The following is a 21,038-nucleotide window of genomic DNA, read 5'->3' as shown; positions in this document are numbered from 1 at the left end:
CTATATCTAGAGTAGGAGAAATATACTAAGCGGGTGTTAGCTGCGACTACCTCAGGGTGTCGGTTGATAGCTGCAGTGAACTGGCTCTGGAGAAGGATCAAATAGCCCGAGCTCTTTTATCTGTGTCTTCCTATTTCAGATGCTATGTTTCGTTCGAGACCCTTTTAGAATATAATAATTTGCTTAGGTATGTAAGTTACTGATATTTAAGTCATTCGTTTTACCCATTCAGGCAAACCGTTCATACCGATACATCGTGAAGATAGAGAAAAATAAACCAAGTGCTTCCCAATATCAGACCTATAAATCAACCAAAGATCAGATGCATAAGTCGAGCCCCAAATCAAAAGACTCCGCCAACCCATATACAAAAAGCTGCCAGTAATTGACGGCATATTTTAAGGAGAATGAGAAAGCCACACTGTGACCAGCACAGAGACTGGTGAGGCGCAATAGGCAATGATGTTCTCCGTTTTTACGGATTTTGAACCGACGCCTTTCGCTACCGGATACATGAAGAACGTAATAAGAGCATCATTACTCTCTCTGCTTTGATTGCTTATCTGGTGCAGCACCGGCCTATTCCTTAGCCGGCTTTACTGCAGATACTTCTTCAGCATCTTTCAGGTTTTTGTTCTTCAGAGGCTCTGGAGCTTTCTGTTCTTCTTGTTCTGGGGCTTTTGAGGATTTATCTGCCTTCATTTCTTCAACACTTTCGGCTTCCGGCTTCTTCGAGTCTTCCGAGGCTTTCTGCTCCTTTCCTTTAGTTTCCATATCGTCGCGAACAAAAGCGTTATCGATTTCCGATTCTGTTTTAGCATCCTGGAACAGAGTGTTAACGCGCTCTGACCGCTCAGCTTGTTCCTTCTCTTCCTTTTCGCGAGCCTTGCGCTCTTGCTCCATTTCCTCCATGTGCCGAAGATCGTCGACACTAGGCTCGTAAAGATGCCAGATGGTATAATGTGGGAGACCCACAACGGAGAACCCCATGCGTTTGGCCATCTATTCATGCTCAGTAAGGAAAGGACGAAGGAAGTTGCACGCAGGTCTTACCTTGCCGAATGCTTCAGTCTCGGCATGCTTTTCGAAACTGAACGCTGGGAAATGAACTCCAGCACGGAAGACCTTTGCCTTTGCAAGGATACTAACACCGCCAACGCCATCGAGCTCCATCTCCATATCAGGATCACCGTATGGGTCTCGAAGGTAGGCAAGATGAGGCCGCCACGTCGCATACTCAGCATATCCTTCAACAATAACCGCATCCTCGTCCAGCGTCTCTGCCAGGGCCAGTGCAGTTTCCGATTCCTGCCAGGAGTTCAAATCGTACGGCTGCTCCCCGCCCAACCAGTCAGGGAGCGGCCGCCAGACATCTGATAGAAACCATGATTAGATACAACAACCAGACTTGTAGACTGCTCCACTCACTTGGTACAATGACATCCTTATCATGTCTCATTAGGTCTTCTATGATGGTAAATGGCGCCGTTTCTACATCGGCATCTCTCCAATAGACCCAGCTGTGGGTGGGCCGAAGTGTAGCACTCAACAGCCAATTCCTCGCCTGGGCCATCAACTTTCTCCGCCCAGCTTGCGCAGCGAACCCATGTCTACTCTCGACATCCTGCGTCACCTTCTGTCCGAAATCCTTATGGATAACCGAGATTTCACCAAACGGCATGTGCGGATCAGAATCGGCTTGAAGCTCCCCAAGCATGCTGGATAACATTTCTAGCGTGTTATCCTTCGAATCCGAGACCAGAAACGCCAAGTCGATTAAGTGGTGAGGATATGTGAGGTTCCGGAGATGCGAAAAGAACATCGGCAGGTGGGACGAGGCATCCCTAAGAGGTGTGCACATGAGCACACGCTCCTCTTTCTCCCATCCATCTGCAGTGCCCTGAACAGCTGACAGATCATAATATCGTACGGTTTGTAATTGTAAGTCTTCCGTGGAAGAAAGAAGCCCAAGGGATACGACTGGTAGAATCGTGGCTCTCCAGGAAGGGAAAATTAGGACTAGGAGCAATAAAGAGACGCTGCCTATCAGGAATAGCCGTTGGATAAGTTGTCTTCGTCGTCGCAGAGCAGGTTGTGAACGCGGTTGAAAGCTGTCGATCGACGGAGCAAGGTCAGCAAAACATCTTCATTGGTAGGAAATATTAAGCGATATGCGCATCATCCATCCAAAAGGTTCAGGAGTGGGATGCGATGGCGGTCGCTGCTTACCGGTGGGGAGAAATGGAAAATGTGCTGCCCTGCCCGCGAGGGTAGGCAGCGTAGCCGTTGGTAAAGGCGTGATGCCTGTTCATCTCTCCAAAGCCAGTCGCATCAGTAGCTTGAAAATCCGGCCCCAAGACAAAGGAACCTAGGGGCTCCTAGATCTAAAGGAAACCACTGGCTTGACTTCCTGTCGCCCACCTAAACCAATGCGACTGCGAGGCGGGAGGCGTAAGATTAACTGCACCACGGAGCGACAAAGGATCACAGATCCCTGGAGGAATTTAAAAAGAAATAATGAAACAAGGTAGGGAAAATGGAGACAAAAGAAGGGAAGGGAGACGACAAGACTCGAAAAGGTCTATGTAGCATTAACTAGAACGCCAGCCGTCCAGAGCGTCGGAACCAAGCGTTTAGGTGGTTTCAGTGCAGTAGCGTCCGGGCGGTGATTCGCCTCCAAGTACGGAGTAGACCCTGTCGACTTCTGATGGACTCTGCCAGTCATTACCGAATCCGGCGGTAGGCCCGTTTGCAGACATGCAACCGTCTTCAATTCTCATCACTACTACTACGTACTACGATTACTATCAAAGATCCTTGGCACACCGATCCATAATTGGCAGTCCCATCGTTCTTTTATATCTATACCACCTATGATCTATTTACAGAAATCTGATCAAATCCCGATGCTCCCGAAAAAACAAAGTTGATAACAAACGCGTGGAAAAGAGCCCAACTCCGAAGAATGCTGACCATCGCTATCCAACCCAAAATAAAGAAATCACATATACTAACTCGCCCATCTTTAATTGATGCGTGATATCCTGGACTGGGGAGACCCCATGCCCTTGACACCAATCTCAATTTGTCCCATCAGCTTCTTAAGCAACGCCTCCATTTTTCGCGGGTCTCGAAGCACCGGAAGGACGGATCCGGCCTCGTAGTCGTTGTCCAAGATATAATATCGCTCCCGTCCCCATTGCTCCACAGTATCTCTCTGGAATGCGACTTTCGTGATTATCTTGGCTGGAACACTAGGGTTATTCATGGCACTTTTAGAGAACACTCGCAGGAATGGCCGGAGTCCAGACCGCGTCTGGTGTGCCATTCGAACCGACCGAGGGGCGTTCTCTGTTAAATGGCTCTCTCCCGTCAATCCACCGGGATCCAGTGTATATATGTTTAAGGGAATTTTGCCTTTCTAAGAATCGAACCCTGGTTAACTAGGACTTCAAGGTAATGGCGTGATGTTGCAGGAAAAACTTACGAGTACCAGACTCCGGCGCAAGGCGTACATGGCCGCGCTCATGATTAGTTTGCTACTTCCAAAGCGGGCATTCCCTTCCTTCGAGGACAATGGTGTCCCCGGTTGTTGATTTCCAAAGTCATGTTTGTCGAAGTAATCCAAAGACCCTTTCGACATGGATGAGCAACCAACATTGATCACCCTCGCTCCGCCGTTCGGTGTTCCATCGCCTGCACGGAACGCCTCCAGCAAACCGATGGTCAAGAGGAACGGAGCAATACAGTTGGTCTGGTAGACAGGATCAAACCCATCTCGTGTTACTTGGTCGGCGACGTAGGACGCAACAGCAGCGCAGTTTACGAGCAGTGTCACTGGAGGGATCTCTTTATTTTGGACCCTTTCCACTGTATTCTCTGTAAAGCTGACGACGGAGTTGAAACTTGTCAGGTCCACTCTTGCTACTTCAATCGACCGGGGTCCGATCAACCGGATCTTGTCTCTCAGTTCTTTGACGCTATCGGAGCGGATATCCCGTGCCAGTAGTAAAAGATGCACAAAAGGATGCGCTTTGGCGATGGCGATGGCTATTGAAGATCCAAGCGACCCATTTCCTCCCGTGATAATCGCTGTCCCAGAAAGCGGAGTCGCCATGAGAGGATATATATCTTATTCGTGAATGCGTCAAATGATTATCGCTCAAGAAAAAAAAAAATTCAAAAAAAAGTAGCGAGCGGCGTAGTAAATATGTCAGCAGGGCATGCTTTGTAAATATTCTGAAACCCAGATGCGACCCACACTTCCGACCGACAGCTGAAAAAACGATCTGAAAAAGAAAAGGAGAAAGAAAATCGAAAAAGACGGATTATATTGAAGAAGCTTGACAAATTATACTAAAACTTGATTAGATCAAAGTATTGCGTCCCAACAAGGTACTACCCCCGGAGCCTGAAGCTCGCGTCAGCGAGAGTACAGCTTAGGGGCGAAGGAAAAATGGAAAGGAAAAAAAAGACTAATTCCAAGATCAGAGATTGATACGATGGAGTATTCCAAAGAGTCAAAGCGATCTGACCCGTCATTCAGACCCTTCGAGGCAATAGAAAAAGCCAACCGCGATGAAACTTCAAGTGGGGGGAGACTTCGGATGAGGTCCACTTGGGAGCAATAACAAGGATTAAAAAAGAACCAGAGAAAAAGTAAAAAGTGGGGAGGTGAACAAGCGACGAGAAAGAGAGTCCTCAAAGCCAGGAGACAATAAGCGGTTGGGCGAGGTTCCTTGTTGGCGATTTAGAGCCTGGATTGTTGTCAAGTAAATCTTTGTATTGTATCCCAAAGACGTGGAAGATGGTAAAAGTAAGAAGTAAGACGGGATCTGGATCGACTCATGCGGCTGATGGACCATTCAGATCTCTGGATGACAGCGGATGAAGGTTCGGTGGTGGAGGCAAAACAGTTACCGAACTGTACATCAAACGATGTGGTGAGACTTCTGTTGCACTGGTGTCTTGGTTTTAATTCCATTGACTTCCGTCTACGAGTCAGTATTTCATTTTCAGGACCAACAAGACGGTACGAGATGTCGCCATAGAGTCATAGACTCATTCCATCGAGTAACGTAACTTTTCTCCTTTTTCCCTCCTTCCCCTTTTATGCACTGCCCCGTCTACTCAGCTTAGTGAATTCGGTTACTACATAGTCTAGACTATGGCAGAGAGTCCCCATCAACTACTGACAGCAATACGGAGTATACAACACATCAACTCGGATCTATCTATAGAATCCCGCAAGTGGCGTTCCGTTACTACCGATGAACGAATGAACGCCTGTTCATCCTGCAGCCACAACAACCCCCCTACTAGTCCCCAATCGTGTCTCATTCCGGAACCGAACCGTAAAAATTTCACCAAAAGAACTGCGTAGCTTACTTAGTTAACTAGTGATCTCCCCAGCCCTCTCTAAAGTGGTTTTTCGGACCAACAATCCCACTCCGCTTACCCGGATGACGGCGTCCCCCTTTCCAATTGGACAGATTCGGTTTAACCCTGAGGTTATTTTGACCTGAGGAACTTCAAGCGATGAGTTAGAACTTAGTTCGGGGGCTAGAATTCTCCAAGTACGCCATAGTCCGTACTACTAGTGACTATGGTGGGGAGACCTGTCAGACGGTGAATGCTCGCAGCGTTACCTTTCTAGTATTGTGTATTAACTTGTTTTTGTATGTACTTGTTATTTGACTAATGTGGCTGGGTTGTTGAAAAAAAAAATGATTATGGTGTCATTCATGCAGTGAGTGAGGGACCCAGGATCTTGGGCCAGACCGAGTCCTTCGTGCTCTCGTGCTCGCCGTATTTCATTGGTGTAGTTTTGAACTCGTGTAGTCTTGGTCTTCGTATCGAAACACGTGTTTGCTTATACTGCGTTGTTGAGATATTATAATACAGCCGCTAGTATCTTGCTGTGGGCTCTTTTTTTTTTTTCGTTGCTGACACTGTGCTTGTAAATAGTACATACTTACTAGTAGGTGGTAGTACTAGTAGTAGGGCTGACATGTTTGTTTTCTTTTTGGCCTCTTCTTTTCTTCCGGAGCTAGCTGGGTCGTTCTAGGTTCTTGGGGTGGGCTGAGTGGGCGTTATTCTACGAGCTGAAAAGCGTGCAAGGGTGTACCTTGCTCTCTGAGTCTAGGATGCTTGCGTCGGAGAAAATGTGATTCTGGCTGTGATGGTTGGAATTTGGACTGTTGGCTTCATTTGTGCATTCTATCTGGGTTTCTATACCTGGGTAGCTTGGATGCCTTGATACCTTGCGATGTGTGATATTTCGACCACAAACAGATCATGCGGATATATCGATTAAAATCTTGACATGCTTGTCCCGCTCATTAACCAATGCCTCGAACCCCTTCTCTACAATCTCCTCCATACGGATCTTACTCGTGATCATAGACTGGGGCTTAAGTCTCCCTATCCTGCAGCGTCAGCAATCTAACCAAAAGAAACGCGGAAAAGCAAACATGGCAATACTGCCCACATACCTGAAGCGATGGCATCAATAACAGCCTCAAAATCGTCACCATCGAAAATCGCCGACCCGATGATATGCTTCTCCGACCCAACCAGCTCCCACGCATCAATCACCGGCTTCTCCTCCCACAGTGACACTACCGTCACCGTGCCCCGGGCTCGGACTCCCTTCAGTGCAGAATCAAATCCGGCCTGCACCCCGGAGCATTCGAAGGCGATGTCCGCACCCGCATCGCCCGACAGCGAGCGCACTTTCGCCTCGATGTCTTCTGCTCGAGGGTCTAGCACGTCCGTGGCGCCTAGGGTTGCGGCGAATCGTCGTCGCTGCGCTGATACCTCGGCTACTACTATGGATTCGACGCCGTGGGCTTGAAGTACCTGTACCACGGCGAGTCCGATGGGCCCTCCACCGACGACGAGGGCGGTGCGAGCTGTTGCCACGGGGCTGCGGGTCACGGCGTGCCAGGCTACGGTGAGAGGTTCGACGAGGGCTACATACATCCCTTAGTCTTCACACCTCAGTCTATAATAGATGATGTATCTTATACTTACCTCCGATATCAAGCGGGATCTCTTCCGGTAACAGTCTTGCCCGTTCCTCATCCACCACGACATGATCCGATAGACCCCCAGCATTACCTATACTCATTCATCAGCAAAGGTGACATCAAGAAGTAACACCGTAGCTCCAAAGGAATTTTGTCCCCAAAAAACTCACTGCTATACCCAATAAACCCCAGATTCCGACAACAGTTCACCCTCCCTTGTACGCAGCGAGCACAAGTCCCGTCATACAGGTTCGGCTTGACAGCCACGCGATCCCCGACTTTCACTCGCGTGACGTCTGCCCCGACTTCCTCGATTGTGCCGCTGAACTCGTGGCCTAGTGTTACGGGGAGAGTGGCGTTGGTGATTGGGTGTGGGGTTTCGGGCACGGTTGATGGGCCGGAGAGGTATTCGTGGAGATCTGGGGTAGGTTAGATAGTTGTTTCTCTTTTTCATAGGGTATGATGAAAAAGGTTAGGAGTCTGTGTAATGGGATTGTGGAACGTACCGCTTCCGCAAATTCCAACGAAAGAAGGTCGGATCTGGGTTGTTGTTAGTTTCTGGGGATGGTTCTGGCTATGCGTTGAGCTTGTGGTTTGTGATTTGCACCTTTACTTGGCCATTTTGACAGACGGGTTCGTCGATCTGGTCGATGCGGATGTCGCCACGTCCGTGGAAGCGAACTGCTCGCATTGTAGATTATGCGGTTTGATGTGGAGGAGGGTTGATGAGTAGAGATTGTATATGGTTCTTGCAGTGCGACAGGTTACCTATATAACGTTCATAGGTTGCCATACAGGGGGAAAGGAACCGGGGGTTGGGGACGCAAACATGGGGTATTTCCGGATCTAGAGGCGCTTCTCCGCTACTGAGATGTGGAGGAGTCTGCGGGGCAGAAGTGGGATTGATCTCAAAGAAGCGATTATTGAGGGGATACTAGTACAGTGTAACAGTAGTGGCACCTAGTGTATGTACATGCGCGGAAGTAAGTTATAATGGAAGATTTGGAGACAGAAGTCGTTTCACGTAAACACTGTTGCTTTTACTGCCATACTATGCACGCAAGTAGTTTTATATCCATACCATTCATAAATAATTGACGGACTTTCTGATCTAGAACTGCGCTCGGTTTTGTTTCTTTCTTTCTTTTTAATCTTGGTATACGTAGTGGTTATTCTCCTTTACCGAACGGTAGCTCCCTTCAAGCTCTTGACAGTGCAAACACCTCCCTGGGTAACCAGTTTGCCCAAGGCAGGCTTGCCTTCCTGGCCCTGCACAGCAGGAACAGCGCTAGCCTCGAAGGCAACCTCGAGATCATCGGTAGTTGTGAATCCGGGCTGGTAGGTCTCCCAGACCTTCTTCTTGGGGTTGAGCACCTTCTCGGGCTCGGCGTCGTTCCAGCCCTCGAAGTACACCCGAGATCCGGCAGGGGCATCAGCAGGAGGAGAGACGAGCTCAACGGGACCGGCATGGGAGTCTTCACCTTCCGCGACACGGGGAGAGGCTGCGAGAACCATAGCTGCGGACTTGATTCCACGCATTGTGACAGGCTTAAGGTTGCAGACGGCGACGATCTTACGGCCCTGCATTTCCTCCAGGGGAATAAGTCCGTTCAGACCCGAGCACACGGTACGAACAGTCTTGCCAGTGGCCTCATCCAAAGAAGTGTTATCGGTGCCGGGGGCATCACCGCAGTCAATAGTCGAAACGTAGAGGGAGTCGGCATTGGGGTGGTTGATAGCGCGAAGAATGTGGCCGACACGGAGGTCGATGGCGCATGGAGACGGGGGAGCAGCGGGAGCGGGAGCAGGCTTAGCCTTAGGCTGCTTCTCCTTCTTCTCCTTCTTCTCCTTGGGCTTGCCCTCAGCTGCGGGGGCTGCTCCCTCCTTAGGAGCCTCGGGCTTACCCTTTCCAACAACGAGGGGCTTGCTCTCGGCCGGAGCGCCGGCGTTCTGGGCAGCAGCCTTCTCCTTCTTCTTGCGCTCCTTCTCTTCCTTAGCGTCCACAGGCTTGGGCACAAAGCGCACATCATTCACATCGATGGCAATCTTTTCCTCCTCGGGGATCCGAAGTGCGAACAACCGGCTGTTCTGCACGAAATCAATGTAACGCACAATGTGGTGGTAGCCCTGCTCGCCAGTGCGCTCCTCCGGGCTCCATTTCTCTACTACAGGGGCCAGGAGAGCGTACGCCGCGATATCAGCAACGGAGGGCTTTGACCCGAGAATGGTGGTCCGCGTAGCCAAGTGACCATTCAGCTGTCCGAGGATGGTTGTGATGACGGGCTTCTCATCCTTGGTAAGAGCAGCCTGGAGACCCGAGATCGTTCCCAGCCATTGCTTGATGTCGGCTTCTTCCGGGGCGGAGAAGGTGGTCTGAGGGAAAATCTTGGGCGAGACGGTCAAGAGGTCGGTCTCTGTGGCATCGGGAGAGACAGCGGTGGGGTAAGAGCGGTATATGAGGGAAAGGAGGGAGGACTCTGGAGCGGAGTTGATGGCCATTTTTGCGAAGGGGCGGACGCGAGACAAGGGAAAAGATGGTGTGGTGGGAGGAGGGGCAACAGAAATGATTCCCAACTGCAGTCCCAAAGGTCGAACCAACCGCGGGGTTCTTCTTGCGGCCCGCAGAAGGGTCACGCCAGGCTTAAAGGGAGACAACTTGACTTATTTCCACAAAGATCCCAAACAATTGGGATCTTTTTAATACGTAAAGATCTTCCTTAAATAATGTTCATGAATCTAATCTAGTTGGACAGTATACAACACGCGATGTCCTTCTTGAAATGTACTCGCGAGCAGTTCAAGGGTGTATTTTTTCTCTTCATTTTTTTTTCCTGCTGCTTTTAGAGCTTCTAACCAGATTTGGTTAGGATTTCAATGCACCTGCATGACTCAGCATTCCAAAAGGCGTTTGTTTTAAGCATATCCAGATTAATGTTCGGTACACGATGATTTCCTAGGTGTAAACTTTCTCAACTTTAATCGGTTCTCTGGCGATGATCTACTCCATCTTATGGAGAACAGGAAGTTTTCGGAATTGGGCAGTATTTGCTGCCTTTGGTCCACAATCTGATCTTATCTGGGGTCTACAGTAACCCGCTGATACAGAAAGACAGGATGTATGTACAAAAATCTTATATTCTATACTCTATCTTTGAAAATTGTCGATTAATGTGACCAAAGCGACCGTGGCCGAACTATTTGGGGGATGCAACTCCCAGCGAAGGTCCCCGTAAGTCGAATACCACAAAGAAGGCCTTCAGGAACACATCTCCAAGGATTTGCATTGAGGAACCTTGGTTAGATTGAACGCCTCCGAAGCAAACTAGAAGTGGCTTATTAGCAATAAGTCAAAGGGGATCTGGATTATGAGAACTCACCCTTTCCACCGGTCGTCTTGTTGATACCAACCTCGGAGAAATTGATCAGATTGCCTGGAACTGTCGCCAGATGGTTGGATCCTATTGCAACTGAAATACTCGGCAGCGAGGCATTGCAGGGATAAATGTAACCGCTGGCACTGCTAGCATAAATCGCACCTTCAATCTTTGCATAGTAAGCGTCCACCACTTCTTGGCTGAGCAGCATAAGCGAGGTTCCAGTGTCCGCAATAGCCGTAGGATTCTCTTTGATGGTTTGTATATCTCCATCCGCAACAGCAAACTTCGCCAATTCGAACTGCCAAAATCCCTTAGAGGAGTCCACGCTCACGTTCGCAATGTCGCCCTGGTATTTGTCGTGATCGAGTATGCCGAATTCGTACTCGCCAACGCCGTTGGCTTTGAGGGACGCAGTCATAACAGGCTCCTGCAAACTGTCGGCGATGTTGTCGAAGAAGGTTTTCTGCTGCTTAGGCTTGACGGTATTGAGAGATGAGAATCCCAGTCCCACTAAACCGTTTGAGGTGGTGTCTTCAATGAACGCGCTGGATACCGTATCCGGAATGCCAATGGCTTGGTCTTTGACAATGGCACCCCCCACGTTGACAGTGTCCGTACCCACGCCACCGTACGCATACGAGGCATCACCATAAGAGATGTTGAAAGTAGCTCCCTCCATTTTCTTAAACGTGGAAGAGTTGGAAGGGTTATACACTGTACGACCCTTTTGAGCTTCTGCTGGGAGCTCCGTATTCATCACCCAACTGTAGAGTAACTGTCAACGACCAGAACCAACGGATCTCCGTAAGAAATCGCACTTACAAGTCAGCAGAGCCGGTGTCAAAGTTCAGGACAACTTTTTGACCGCCGATGATGACAGGAGAGACAAATGCAGCATCCCCCAGGACCGAGGAAGCACTAACAGCACCTTTTTGGTCCGGCTCGGTGACATCTTTCTTCTCAACGACAGCATGTTTCGTCATTATGGGTTCGAAATCATCCAGATCGATTCCAAGGTCCGTTGGGACAATGCCGAATTTCTCGTATGCTCTGCGCAAAGCAGTTGGGCCATGGACAGGCTCATTTCCGCGTCGTACCCGCTCAACCTTAAAGGACCTGCCTTTGAGTTGAGACTTTGAGCCCGATGGAAGTGAAAGCACACCACAGGCGATCGACAAGGTAATCAGGAAAGACAGAAGAAATCTCATGGTGGCGATCTTGTACTGCTTCTGAAGTTGTAATGAGCGATATTAAGCCTCTGCTAGAGGGGCTAGAAAAAGATGTTTCTTTACAAAGAAAGGGTATATCAATGAAACGAAGGTATATACCAGGGCCAAGTGCCTGACTTGGACGCCTGTATATGGTCAGGAAACAAAGCTCAGAGAAGAAAGCCGATCTTGCAAGCAAGGCGCTAGGGACTGAATTAGAATGGTATAGTTGGATATCTAAGAAAGAGAGCAATTAAAAGTAACCGTACAAAAAAAAGGAAGAAGAGGAAGGTGAAAAAAATTCACAGCAGAAGCATGGACTTCAGAAGCAGCCAGATGGAGCCATTTCCGAGATATACTACTTTGTGTGCAAGTCGTCCAAGACTTCTGAGACGGTTATATGGTCCACTCATAGGGGGCCAATAGACCATCCATCGTTCTACGGGAAGGCTTGGAAGCACTGTACTGGGTCCACCCGAAGGCGAGTCCAAGAATTGAATAGAGTAAAAGGAGCCAATCCACAGCGACGTGACGTTAGCTGTAGGGAGGGGGCAGTCTTGGTACCTCGCCCGTTAGTCAATATGGCTGACACAGTGGGTTGACTGATCAGTGTTTGGGTCGGCATGGCAAACCTTAGGCATTGCGGCTGTGGATATCACAGCCGCCGAAGCCACTCAGGCTTAGGAAGCTAAAGCACGGAGGTAAAGTTTTTGAAACACCCGGACTGGTGGCCCGCCAGCGGCAAACTTAGCGGCCAATCAGCGTCTCCAAGTATTGTTTCAGCTCGTCCAGCTGAAGCAGCGCTGCCTCCAACAGCCTAGCCATTCACAGCGGCGTCGGCAATCGAGTCACTCTTATACACTACATTTGTCCCATAAGACGCGGTACTGACAGGGATGATTTTCCCCAGCAATATTTATGGAAACGTGTGATTGGCCCTTGTTAAGGCTTTGGAACAATCATCGAAGTTCTATAGGTATGATTGGCTTTTTTGAAATCTGATAAGTATGATCTAGCGCTTTTGGACACGGAGGGGTCTCGACTGGTCGAGACCCAAGACTACTCCGGAGTTCTACTTATCTGCCTACGTACCCCATGGCTTGCGTCAACCTTGTGGATAAATACTGCAGCCATGAACAGCGAGCACTACTTTTCGAAGACCTGTCCAATCAGGGGTCGCTAGGATTTGGACACCAAAGACGAGTAAATTCCAATTTCTTACTCACAAGGAAGCTTGGGGGATGTTAAGAAGTGGGATTTCACTTTCTAACCAAGGCCAAGAATTATCTATAGTTTGGGTAACGTCGATCAACAGGGTACCCAATTTATACATAACGATTTTGCCAGTATAGTCATGCTTGGCAGTGCCGATTCTCTCCTCATGAGGCAGGTGGCAGCCCTGAGAAATCCTTAGTGGAGCATACTGTGTGGATTAATCATTACGGAGTATAGACGGGACCGACTTGTCCCTAGATTTCCGCACCGCACATTCTAAGGCTTGGCTTTTGACCGTGTCCCTACAATGTACTACGGAGTATACGGCACGATACGAGCTGGGAGCGCTGGTCGCCGCCACTGGTCTGGAAGCTGATGCTCACTACTCCGTAAGCATAACGTATTTAATACTCATCAAGTTAATTAGATAACCTCGAACGATCTGCAGTGGTATCAATCGTTTGTATGCCAAGGAACGCCGAAGTCTCGAACAGTTTTAACCCCCAATGCAACCGCGCTTGAAAACAAAAGATGGCCGGAAAAGAGAAAATGCAAACATCACTCTGCTGTATCATCCGGTAGCACAGTATCAGGGTCTTCTCCAACCAACTGTCCGACCGCGCGCACCACCTGTTTGATTGCCTTTGCCGCCGGGCTATCTGGGAAGCCATCTACAAAGCTTTCGCCGTAGTCACAGGCCATTCCGATCCTAGGGTCGAGAGGAACCGCCCCTAGGAACGGGATGCCCATCTTCTTCGCTAACCGCTTACCACCGCCCGTCGTGGCCCGGAAAATCTGGCTTTCGGTGTTGCAGTTCTTACAGACAAAGCCACTCATGTTCTCAACTAACCCCAAAACTCGAATACCAGCCTTGCGGCAGAAGTCGATCTCTTTCCTAACATCTAATAGAGATACCTCCTGTGGTGTAGTGACAACGACAGCACCGTCGACTCCGGAGTCCTTCAGGAGAGAGTTGACGGATAGATGCTCATCCGAGGTGCCCGGTGGCGTGTCGATAATAAGATAGTCCAGCTCACCCCAGTCCACATCCTTCAGGAACTGTTTGATCAGACCATTCTTCTTTGGCCCTCTCCAAATCACTGCATCATCCCTATTGGGTAGCATGAACTGCACGCTCATTGCGCCTAGGTTGTCTGTCACCCACACCGGACTCCAGCCTGCGTTGCTCACGTGAATTGTCTCCGATTCCACCCCCATGAGCTTTGGTATTGAAGGTCCAGTGATATCAGTGTCCATCAAGCCAACCATCGAGTCAGGATTCGCTGAAAACGCATGCGCGAGGAGAGAGGAAAAGGTCGATTTGCCTACCCCGCCTTTTCCGGATAGTACAAGGATTTTGTGTCGGACCTGGGAGAGTCTCTCTCGGATAATTGGGATATCGGGATCGGGACCTTTCGGGGTAGAGGCACAGATCTGTTGATTGGGGCATCCCGCGCAGGCATCACCTTGACCTGCCTGCTCCGACTCAGGGCCAGGGCAGTGCTCTGGAACTGATTAGCAAAACATAGGGAAACAATACCTCCGATCGAAGAAGTAACCACATACCTGGCTCCGGAGCAACTAGACTCGGCGACATGATGTAGTATTATCTCCCAGCTATTGCTCTAATATAGAAAGGAGGATAAAAAGAACTTGTACAAACGCAACATTTGATAGAAACTGAGATAAAGGTGGCGGAAGAAATGCTTGATAATCGGGTGTGATTAGATAAGGTTACTAGCTTACAAACATTCTAGTAGCGATTGGATATCCTACGTGCGGTGTCGGAGTCTTCGATAAGAGCGATCTCATAAACCCTTAATGAATTCCTTCGATACTATATACAAGTAATTGAAAGTCCAGAGCACTGATTCCTTCACTGACGATGCAATGCTCGTTGTGAACTTCAAAGAGCGGGTGACATGACATCCGAACCTACGCGAGTTAGTGAGGGGAGACCAAGAGAGGGGCAGCGTTGAATTCCAAGTACATAAACTGGCAAAAACCGAGGAGGCCTACTACACCGTACATATGTTAGTAAAGTAATTTACCAATAAATCTAAATATATACCCCGAGTACGCAGTGAAATAATAAATCTATCAATAAAATACTGTTATTTCTAATATACCAGCTATGTACCTAATCACTGTCTCATTACGGAGTACTCTGGACACCTCGATATAAACTCGACCAATTCATTAGATTACTCCTCAGCTATTCCATTCTACTTTATCAGAGCGCTAGAATGCGTTTTTAGAGTTTTAGGTGTCTTTATATATCTAATCTTAGGTTGAGTTTGTGATCATTTGGATTCCTGGCTAGGGAAAACCTGACCCGATACCATGAAGTTTTAAACCCGTCCCGTACTTCGTACCCCGACCACTGATTTGTGATTTTAACCCTTCAAGTCCTTTGGGTCCATCTCATCAATTACGCGTTTCCTATCAGTCATTAGCGAACTGTGTGCACATTTCTTATGCTCTCAATGGATTTGGCCTTTGAGTAGTGCTTGAAAAAGTCTGTCGCTGTCTATACAATCGAAAATCCCACCCTTTTCAATTGGAATGAATATTGTCTCTCACCAGTACTGCGGCCCTTGCAGAAATGTATGCGAAAGCTGTCTGACACGCTGCCTGTCTTGGAGACCAGAGAGCAATCCAACGCCCCAGTAATCGATGCCATACGTATGCTTCAAGGCATCGGAGACTTCGATGCCGGGTGGTCGGGGGTCCACCTCGATCAACCAGACTGAGGGCTTTTCCTTGGCCAGAACACAGCGCTCAGTTAAGTCGAGCACATTGTCTTTCGTCGTAAATTCCATGCTTGAGTTCGCGATCCGCGCTTCAAGGTGGAAGACCCCGTCCCGTCTGACACAAGCTTCGATGCAGCGAGTCCCGAAGGAGGGCCAGCTCATCAGCGGGAAGACAGGATGGAAAGACACCTCCTAGTTCAATAAAGCTTTCAACAACATTTTCGTCGCCGTTGACATCCGCACCTTTGGGGAATTCGTCGGATACTTCGAAGTGCTGGAACAGTAGACCATGATGGCACCTGATCATTAATCCGGTTCCGTATTATCCCTGCATCATGGCTTGCAGCATGCATTAGTCGATTGTGTTGCTGAGCTATCCCCACCTCTCCGCGAGAAACGAATCGTATCCTTGCGTTATATTAAACATGGGTGGGTAGGATGTGGATATTGCATCCTGCGCTTATAAAAAGGTCTGTCACAATTGACCTCTTTGGGTAAAGCAGTAGAAGTCATTTTGAACAATGATTAGCTGTGCCCCAGAGTGAAAGTTTGCTAATCACGGGACCGGCGCAGGAAATGTAAGTGAAGAATTCTATGCTGTGCTGTAAGATGCATGTAGCCATGGACAACATTCTTTCCGAAGACCAACCTGCTGCCATCTTTGAAACAAGGTGGAGAAACCAATTCCCCGTGAATAGTATAATATAGACGGGCTAGAATAGAAAGAGCTGACGTTAGAATATAAAGCAACGAAGAAGTCATGACCTACATATCTTAAAACATACCGTACACTGTAGAAACACAATTTTGCGAAGTACTTTCTCACTAATTGACTTACATATTTGAGCAGCCAACCACGTAGTTTAGGCGTACTACCCGATTCGGAGCTCCGATCGGCGGGGGAGACGCCGTAGCGTAAGCAGACTTCTGGATTTTCCGTTTCCAAACCTGCTCAGAATTTGCCTATAAGTCTGTAAATTACTCCGACAGATAGATAGCAAGTGAAATATAGACTTAAGCAGTTATTTTACAATTGGCGATTCAACCAATAGACTAGCGTGATGTAACTAATCGTTACGAGCTTAAAATATGTCTAGTCAAGTTACCACCAGCCACGTCATGCAATACAAATGAAATGTCTGACGATGGCATGGGAAGTGAACATTCGAACTATATCTACTAAACATAACAAACAGACAGTATATATAAAAATCTAATTCTGTATTAAAATAGATATTTAAACTAGTTTACTACTTCCGGCGATAGTATTCGTAAATAAATATATTAGAAAACCCATGGCCAAATTATATTACCGAGACTTAACTATAAATAAAAATCTTATAGAAGATAAAATAATTAAGATAAATAGACTTTCGGATCCTGTGTACCTTATAAAATAATAATCTTTATCGAGCCTAGTATTAGATAAATTTCAGCCCTAATCTAGCAATAAATTAAGATCTTAAAATTAACTAAATATAAGGCAATCAATTATATACTATTAAAATAATAAAACTTGAACTTTATGGTTTATAAAGCCTACATTCTTTTCCTTCTCTTGTTTTTAATTACTAATCTCAATTAGTACCCTCGTCTATTTATCGCTTGGATCTAGGATCCGTGAAGGACAAACTGACAGTCCCTACTACGTCCTTTTCCAGGTCGGCTAATCCTGTGATTCAACGAATCCATCGACCATAGACAGCCGTGAGAAGGAGGTAGAATCTGTTTCGGTTTGCCCCGATGGGAGCTGGACTGAGGAGAGATAAGAACAGTCTCAGGAGATAGTGCGGACCCAAATACTGGAAGATCTCTTTTGCGTCATCATTTCCCCGGCGTTCAGTGCTTTTCGGGACCTTTGGATGTGTATGACCGTCGACAAAGAAAGTGCTTTGGGCCAGAGGATCATAGCTTAACAGTAGCGTTCTGCCATACATGGAGGTCCTCTTGCGACGAATGTGCTGGCGGGGGCTTCAGGGCGCTGTGACGCGCAACTAGAGGGGGCTGCGGGTAAATGCGAGCAGGAATAAAGGGCCTGGTACAGAAAGCAGAAAGAGTTACGGCGGAATACCAAGTCCACATCTACTTAGTGGTCCTGGTCCTTAAGAGGAACAAACCACACAGTTTAGCTCTTAAAGACTTGCAAGGTTGCAAGCCCCACGAACATTTTGTACTACCTAAAGCTATGCTGCGAGGATTAGGAATACAGAACAGTAACGTGGCATTAATATCCATCATTACTTCGGATTCAGGTCTATGTTTCTCCCAATCGGGGCAACAAATTGTTCGCTGTGGGAAAGCCCTCGAGTCCTTGGTACCATGGAATGAAATGGCGGAGTGTACTCAACTATGGCGCGCGGGTTTGGGTATTCAGTCTGATTAGACCAAGATATGATAATATGATCATAGTACCAGACAAACTGAACCCAGTAGATATTTATAGCCTACAGAAAGATGAAATATACCGTCGCTTGTCTCGCTTCGCTTCCACACGAAGTAGATCAAGACAAAACCACAACCACCAAATGAGTATCTCAGATCAGTCTCCAAGGGTCCAGCACAAACCACGTAGTCCAGCATATCCGAGCTCATTCGTGCAGATCCGTTGGACCTGTATATTTCTCTCATTCGAAGGTCCAACTCGCAGTTGTCTTGGCACGATCTATTGATTCAGCCCCCTCTTCAGCCGCACACTTGCAGCCTGGAAACAGGGTCTGCCTACATATATTAGCATCCACTCAATAGTTTCAACTAGTTCATGCAGGGCTAATCACACTCATTGTTTACGTCATGAGTCTTATGTCCAAGGGACTGAGAAAGACATAAAAGGTGACTCTTGCACTGAGGAAAAACACGAATATCAATGTCCATCTCTCACCATCTTTCACCACTAAAGAACCATCAATAGTTTGATCTGAACTTCACCATGCAACTTATCTCTATCCTGACCTCCCTCGCCTTGACCGCCACCACACTCGCCGCACCCGGCACTGATCTCAAGGAAGCAGAACAAATAGATTCAACTTCCAAGGCCGCCCAGGCCGGTAACTGGGAGTATTGTGCCACAGACTTCTGGGTACGTTATAAAATTTATACCGTCATCTTGATTTTGAATTGGTCATTAAGATAGTGCAGTGTGATCCTTTGACAGACTACTACCAAGCAGGTGGTTGTTATCAGCAGGCGGATTGCCGGAACAAAGCGAAGAGTATGGATACCACGAACTTTAGCTGCGGCTACTTCCGTCCGTACACCTGCTGGGTTGTGAGTTTTCTCTGCCTTCATGATAAAACTTCGGTGTCTCATTAGTTATAGTATACAGATTAGATGTTGCCGGGTTTATGGCCGCGGTTTGGCCGGGCTCCTTGCCGGAATAACACGATTTCCGAGACTTGTCGTCTTGGTAATGATAGCCCACATAACCAATGCAATTCAAACTACTATAACGTCGAAGACGGTCAATCCCGAGGACTTTAGTTAGATGAGCACCTCAACGAGTATTCTAGAGTACCTTATATAGGAATATAGTTGACCGTCGGTGGTTCCATAACCGACACCTACCTCCTAACTGGACATGTAGGCCTGTAGTCGATATATCGCACCCTGCGCACCCCTCACTTTCCCCTAATCTTACAACATTTCTCTAGGATGATAGAACTGTAATCCCTGTAAAAGAGTAATGAGATCCTATACTACGGACCTGTAAATATTTAGCTGAGCTCTGCTTTAGTATAAAGAGTATGGCTCAATAATATATCTCTAGATTATAGCACAGATAACATATCTGATGGACGGGCTTCCCATTCCTCGGGGTGATGCATGGCGCATGGTGGATGTGAGGTCTGATGATCTAGCCTTTGTGGTGTTTACGAGCGGTAGCACCGGTCGACCCCAAGGTGTAATGCATACTCATAATCGCCTGACGTCGGAGCACAAATCCTACAGTTGGAACGCTGAGTACAACAATGGGGCCAGGATTATACAATTTGGGTCTTATGCATTTATTGCTGTTTCCTATAGGTGGACTATCGTGGCTTGTGGATCCGCAAGACGTGAACAAGTTAGTCCCCATAGGTGCAGTTGGTGAGATTGTCTTTGAAAGTCATGAACCAGCGACTGGGTATCTGAATGATGCGGAGGAGACCGCCCAAACTTTCATCAGACCGCCTGTTTGGGCGTAAGAACGAGCTGCTGCCACAGGTTGCAGATACTTACAAATGGGAGACCTGGGAAGATACGAGATAAGATGGTAGTCTGTCAATATGTGGGCGGGCCGATGCTCAAGTCAAGGTGCGTAGGACGCATACAATACCCACTTTGTCTCTCATAACACACGTACTTTTAGATTCATGGACAGCGTGTTGAGCTAGGAGACATTGAGTCAATCCTCCGCGGTATGCTGCCGCCAAAATCAGAAGCTATCGTGGATCTGGTCCGGCCATTTGATGCCCCTGATCGACATCAGAAATTTGCTTGCAGACTCACCAGGTAAATGCTGTGAGCCTGGAGCACACTTATGCTGCAGGACATGAGGTAATTGGCTTTATTCAATGCTATCTCGTAGCTTCGACGATATCTAGATCGAAGGACCGGTCTCTCCTCGCCCAGTAATCGAGTACATTCAGCATCCGTGACAGACGTGAGGGCACACATCAAAATTGCGAACATCAGTGACTGCAATTCTCGACGTGTTTCCGTGACCCTCAACGGCTTTCGTCAGTTTCTCGCCCTCAGAGGGCGCGTGCAAGATCATTGTGACGGGGCGGATGTTGGACAGGTATATTGGCCACAATATGCGAAAATGCTGCTTGGTGGGGTAGTACGATTCTATAGAAGGAGTCTGCGGCGAGAGACGGAGAGCGAGTGCGCTTGCCTTGTACCCAACCTGTGTGTCAGATGCAACTTCTTCATCATCCTCTTTGTTAGAGGATGAGTCTGGAAACATGGCCCCATCATTTAGCTAATTCAGGTCTTAGTACTGTCCTTCGATACAGTCAATGGATTACAACGGAATATCACACCTCTTGCCCTATCCTAGTCCACAGATCGCCCTCGACGTAACGACTCCGCTTTCCCATGACAATCAGTTGGCCATTGGGAGCAACAGCAGCGTCTATTGTTTCCCGTGAAGGGGTCTTGTTCCGGCGAGGAGAATGAGTGATGGCCCCCTGTAAAGAGTCGGCGGTGGTATCGACATCCACACTTAGATTCTTGACAGCCTTATACCGGTCAAGTCCGGTGCGCAGCTTGTTCCGTGACGAGGGGAAGCGACGGCCACCTTTCTGCGCTGACGTTTCTCCGTTTTGGGCTGGGAAAAATCACACACAGCATTGTGTCTGATGCAATTGGAGCAATGGACCACCCGATCACAGCGTACTTTGCGGTGCGCGCAGCGTAGACAAGATAGGGGCTGGAGACCGTTTGCTAGCGGTGGCCCAGCATATGTCGCTGCCA

The 21,038-nt window shown here is 48.1% G+C and overlaps 7 protein-coding genes across 7 annotated transcripts; all 7 read right to left on the bottom strand.

The window, feature by feature from the left end:
• Positions 1 to 579: 579 nt before the first annotated feature.
• On the bottom strand, positions 580 to 3,023 carry AO090012000213 (uncharacterized protein; the record flags this gene model as incomplete). Its single annotated transcript, XM_023236377.1, has 4 exons — positions 580 to 1,002; positions 1,054 to 1,373; positions 1,429 to 2,111; positions 3,016 to 3,023. 4 exons carry the CDS (start codon positions 3,021 to 3,023, stop codon positions 580 to 582), a joined length of 1,434 nt encoding a protein of 477 aa, XP_023091308.1.
• A 2-nt stretch (positions 3,024 to 3,025) lies between these two features.
• On the bottom strand, positions 3,026 to 4,117 carry AO090012000212 (glycosyltransferase family protein; the record flags this gene model as incomplete). The annotated part of the gene is made up of 2 exons (XM_001727214.3): positions 3,026 to 3,421; positions 3,488 to 4,117. 2 exons carry the CDS (start codon positions 4,115 to 4,117, stop codon positions 3,026 to 3,028), a joined length of 1,026 nt encoding a protein of 341 aa, XP_001727266.1.
• Positions 4,118 to 6,444: 2,327 nt separating this feature from the next.
• On the bottom strand, positions 6,445 to 7,862 carry AO090012000211 (2,3-butanediol dehydrogenase; the record flags this gene model as incomplete). The annotated part of the gene is made up of 5 exons (XM_023236376.1): positions 6,445 to 6,974; positions 7,036 to 7,122; positions 7,202 to 7,450; positions 7,538 to 7,571; positions 7,827 to 7,862. The coding sequence occupies 5 exons, from the start codon at positions 7,860 to 7,862 to the stop codon at positions 6,445 to 6,447; spliced, it is 936 nt and encodes a 311-aa protein (XP_023091307.1).
• Positions 7,863 to 8,210: 348 nt separating this feature from the next.
• Positions 8,211 to 9,530, bottom strand: AO090012000210 (putative cofactor for methionyl- and glutamyl-tRNA synthetases; the record flags this gene model as incomplete). Its single annotated transcript, XM_001727212.3, has 1 exon — positions 8,211 to 9,530. The coding sequence occupies one exon, from the start codon at positions 9,528 to 9,530 to the stop codon at positions 8,211 to 8,213; it is 1,320 nt and encodes a 439-aa protein (XP_001727264.1).
• Positions 9,531 to 10,225: 695 nt separating this feature from the next.
• Positions 10,226 to 11,616, bottom strand: AO090012000209 (pepsin-like aspartic protease; the record flags this gene model as incomplete). The annotated part of the gene is made up of 3 exons (XM_001727211.3): positions 10,226 to 10,353; positions 10,409 to 11,172; positions 11,231 to 11,616. 3 exons carry the CDS (start codon positions 11,614 to 11,616, stop codon positions 10,226 to 10,228), a joined length of 1,278 nt encoding a protein of 425 aa, XP_001727263.1.
• A 1,773-nt stretch (positions 11,617 to 13,389) lies between these two features.
• Positions 13,390 to 14,428, bottom strand: nbp35 (Fe-S cluster-binding ATPase; the record flags this gene model as incomplete). The annotated part of the gene is made up of 2 exons (XM_001727210.3): positions 13,390 to 14,336; positions 14,398 to 14,428. The coding sequence occupies 2 exons, from the start codon at positions 14,426 to 14,428 to the stop codon at positions 13,390 to 13,392; spliced, it is 978 nt and encodes a 325-aa protein (XP_001727262.1).
• A 5,777-nt stretch (positions 14,429 to 20,205) lies between these two features.
• AO090012000206 (uncharacterized protein) lies at positions 20,206 to 20,662 on the bottom strand (the record flags this gene model as incomplete). The annotated part of the gene is made up of 2 exons (XM_001727209.3): positions 20,206 to 20,544; positions 20,606 to 20,662. 2 exons carry the CDS (start codon positions 20,660 to 20,662, stop codon positions 20,206 to 20,208), a joined length of 396 nt encoding a protein of 131 aa, XP_001727261.3.
• Between the last annotated feature and the right edge of the window lie 376 nt (positions 20,663 to 21,038).

This window comes from Aspergillus oryzae, chromosome 4, assembly GCF_000184455.2.
Source record: "Aspergillus oryzae RIB40 DNA, chromosome 4".
In the NCBI taxonomy this organism is placed as follows: Eukaryota; Fungi; Ascomycota; class Eurotiomycetes; order Eurotiales; family Aspergillaceae; genus Aspergillus; species Aspergillus oryzae.
Note: the sequence above shows the minus strand (reverse complement) of the source record. Positions and strands in the feature narration are given on the sequence as shown.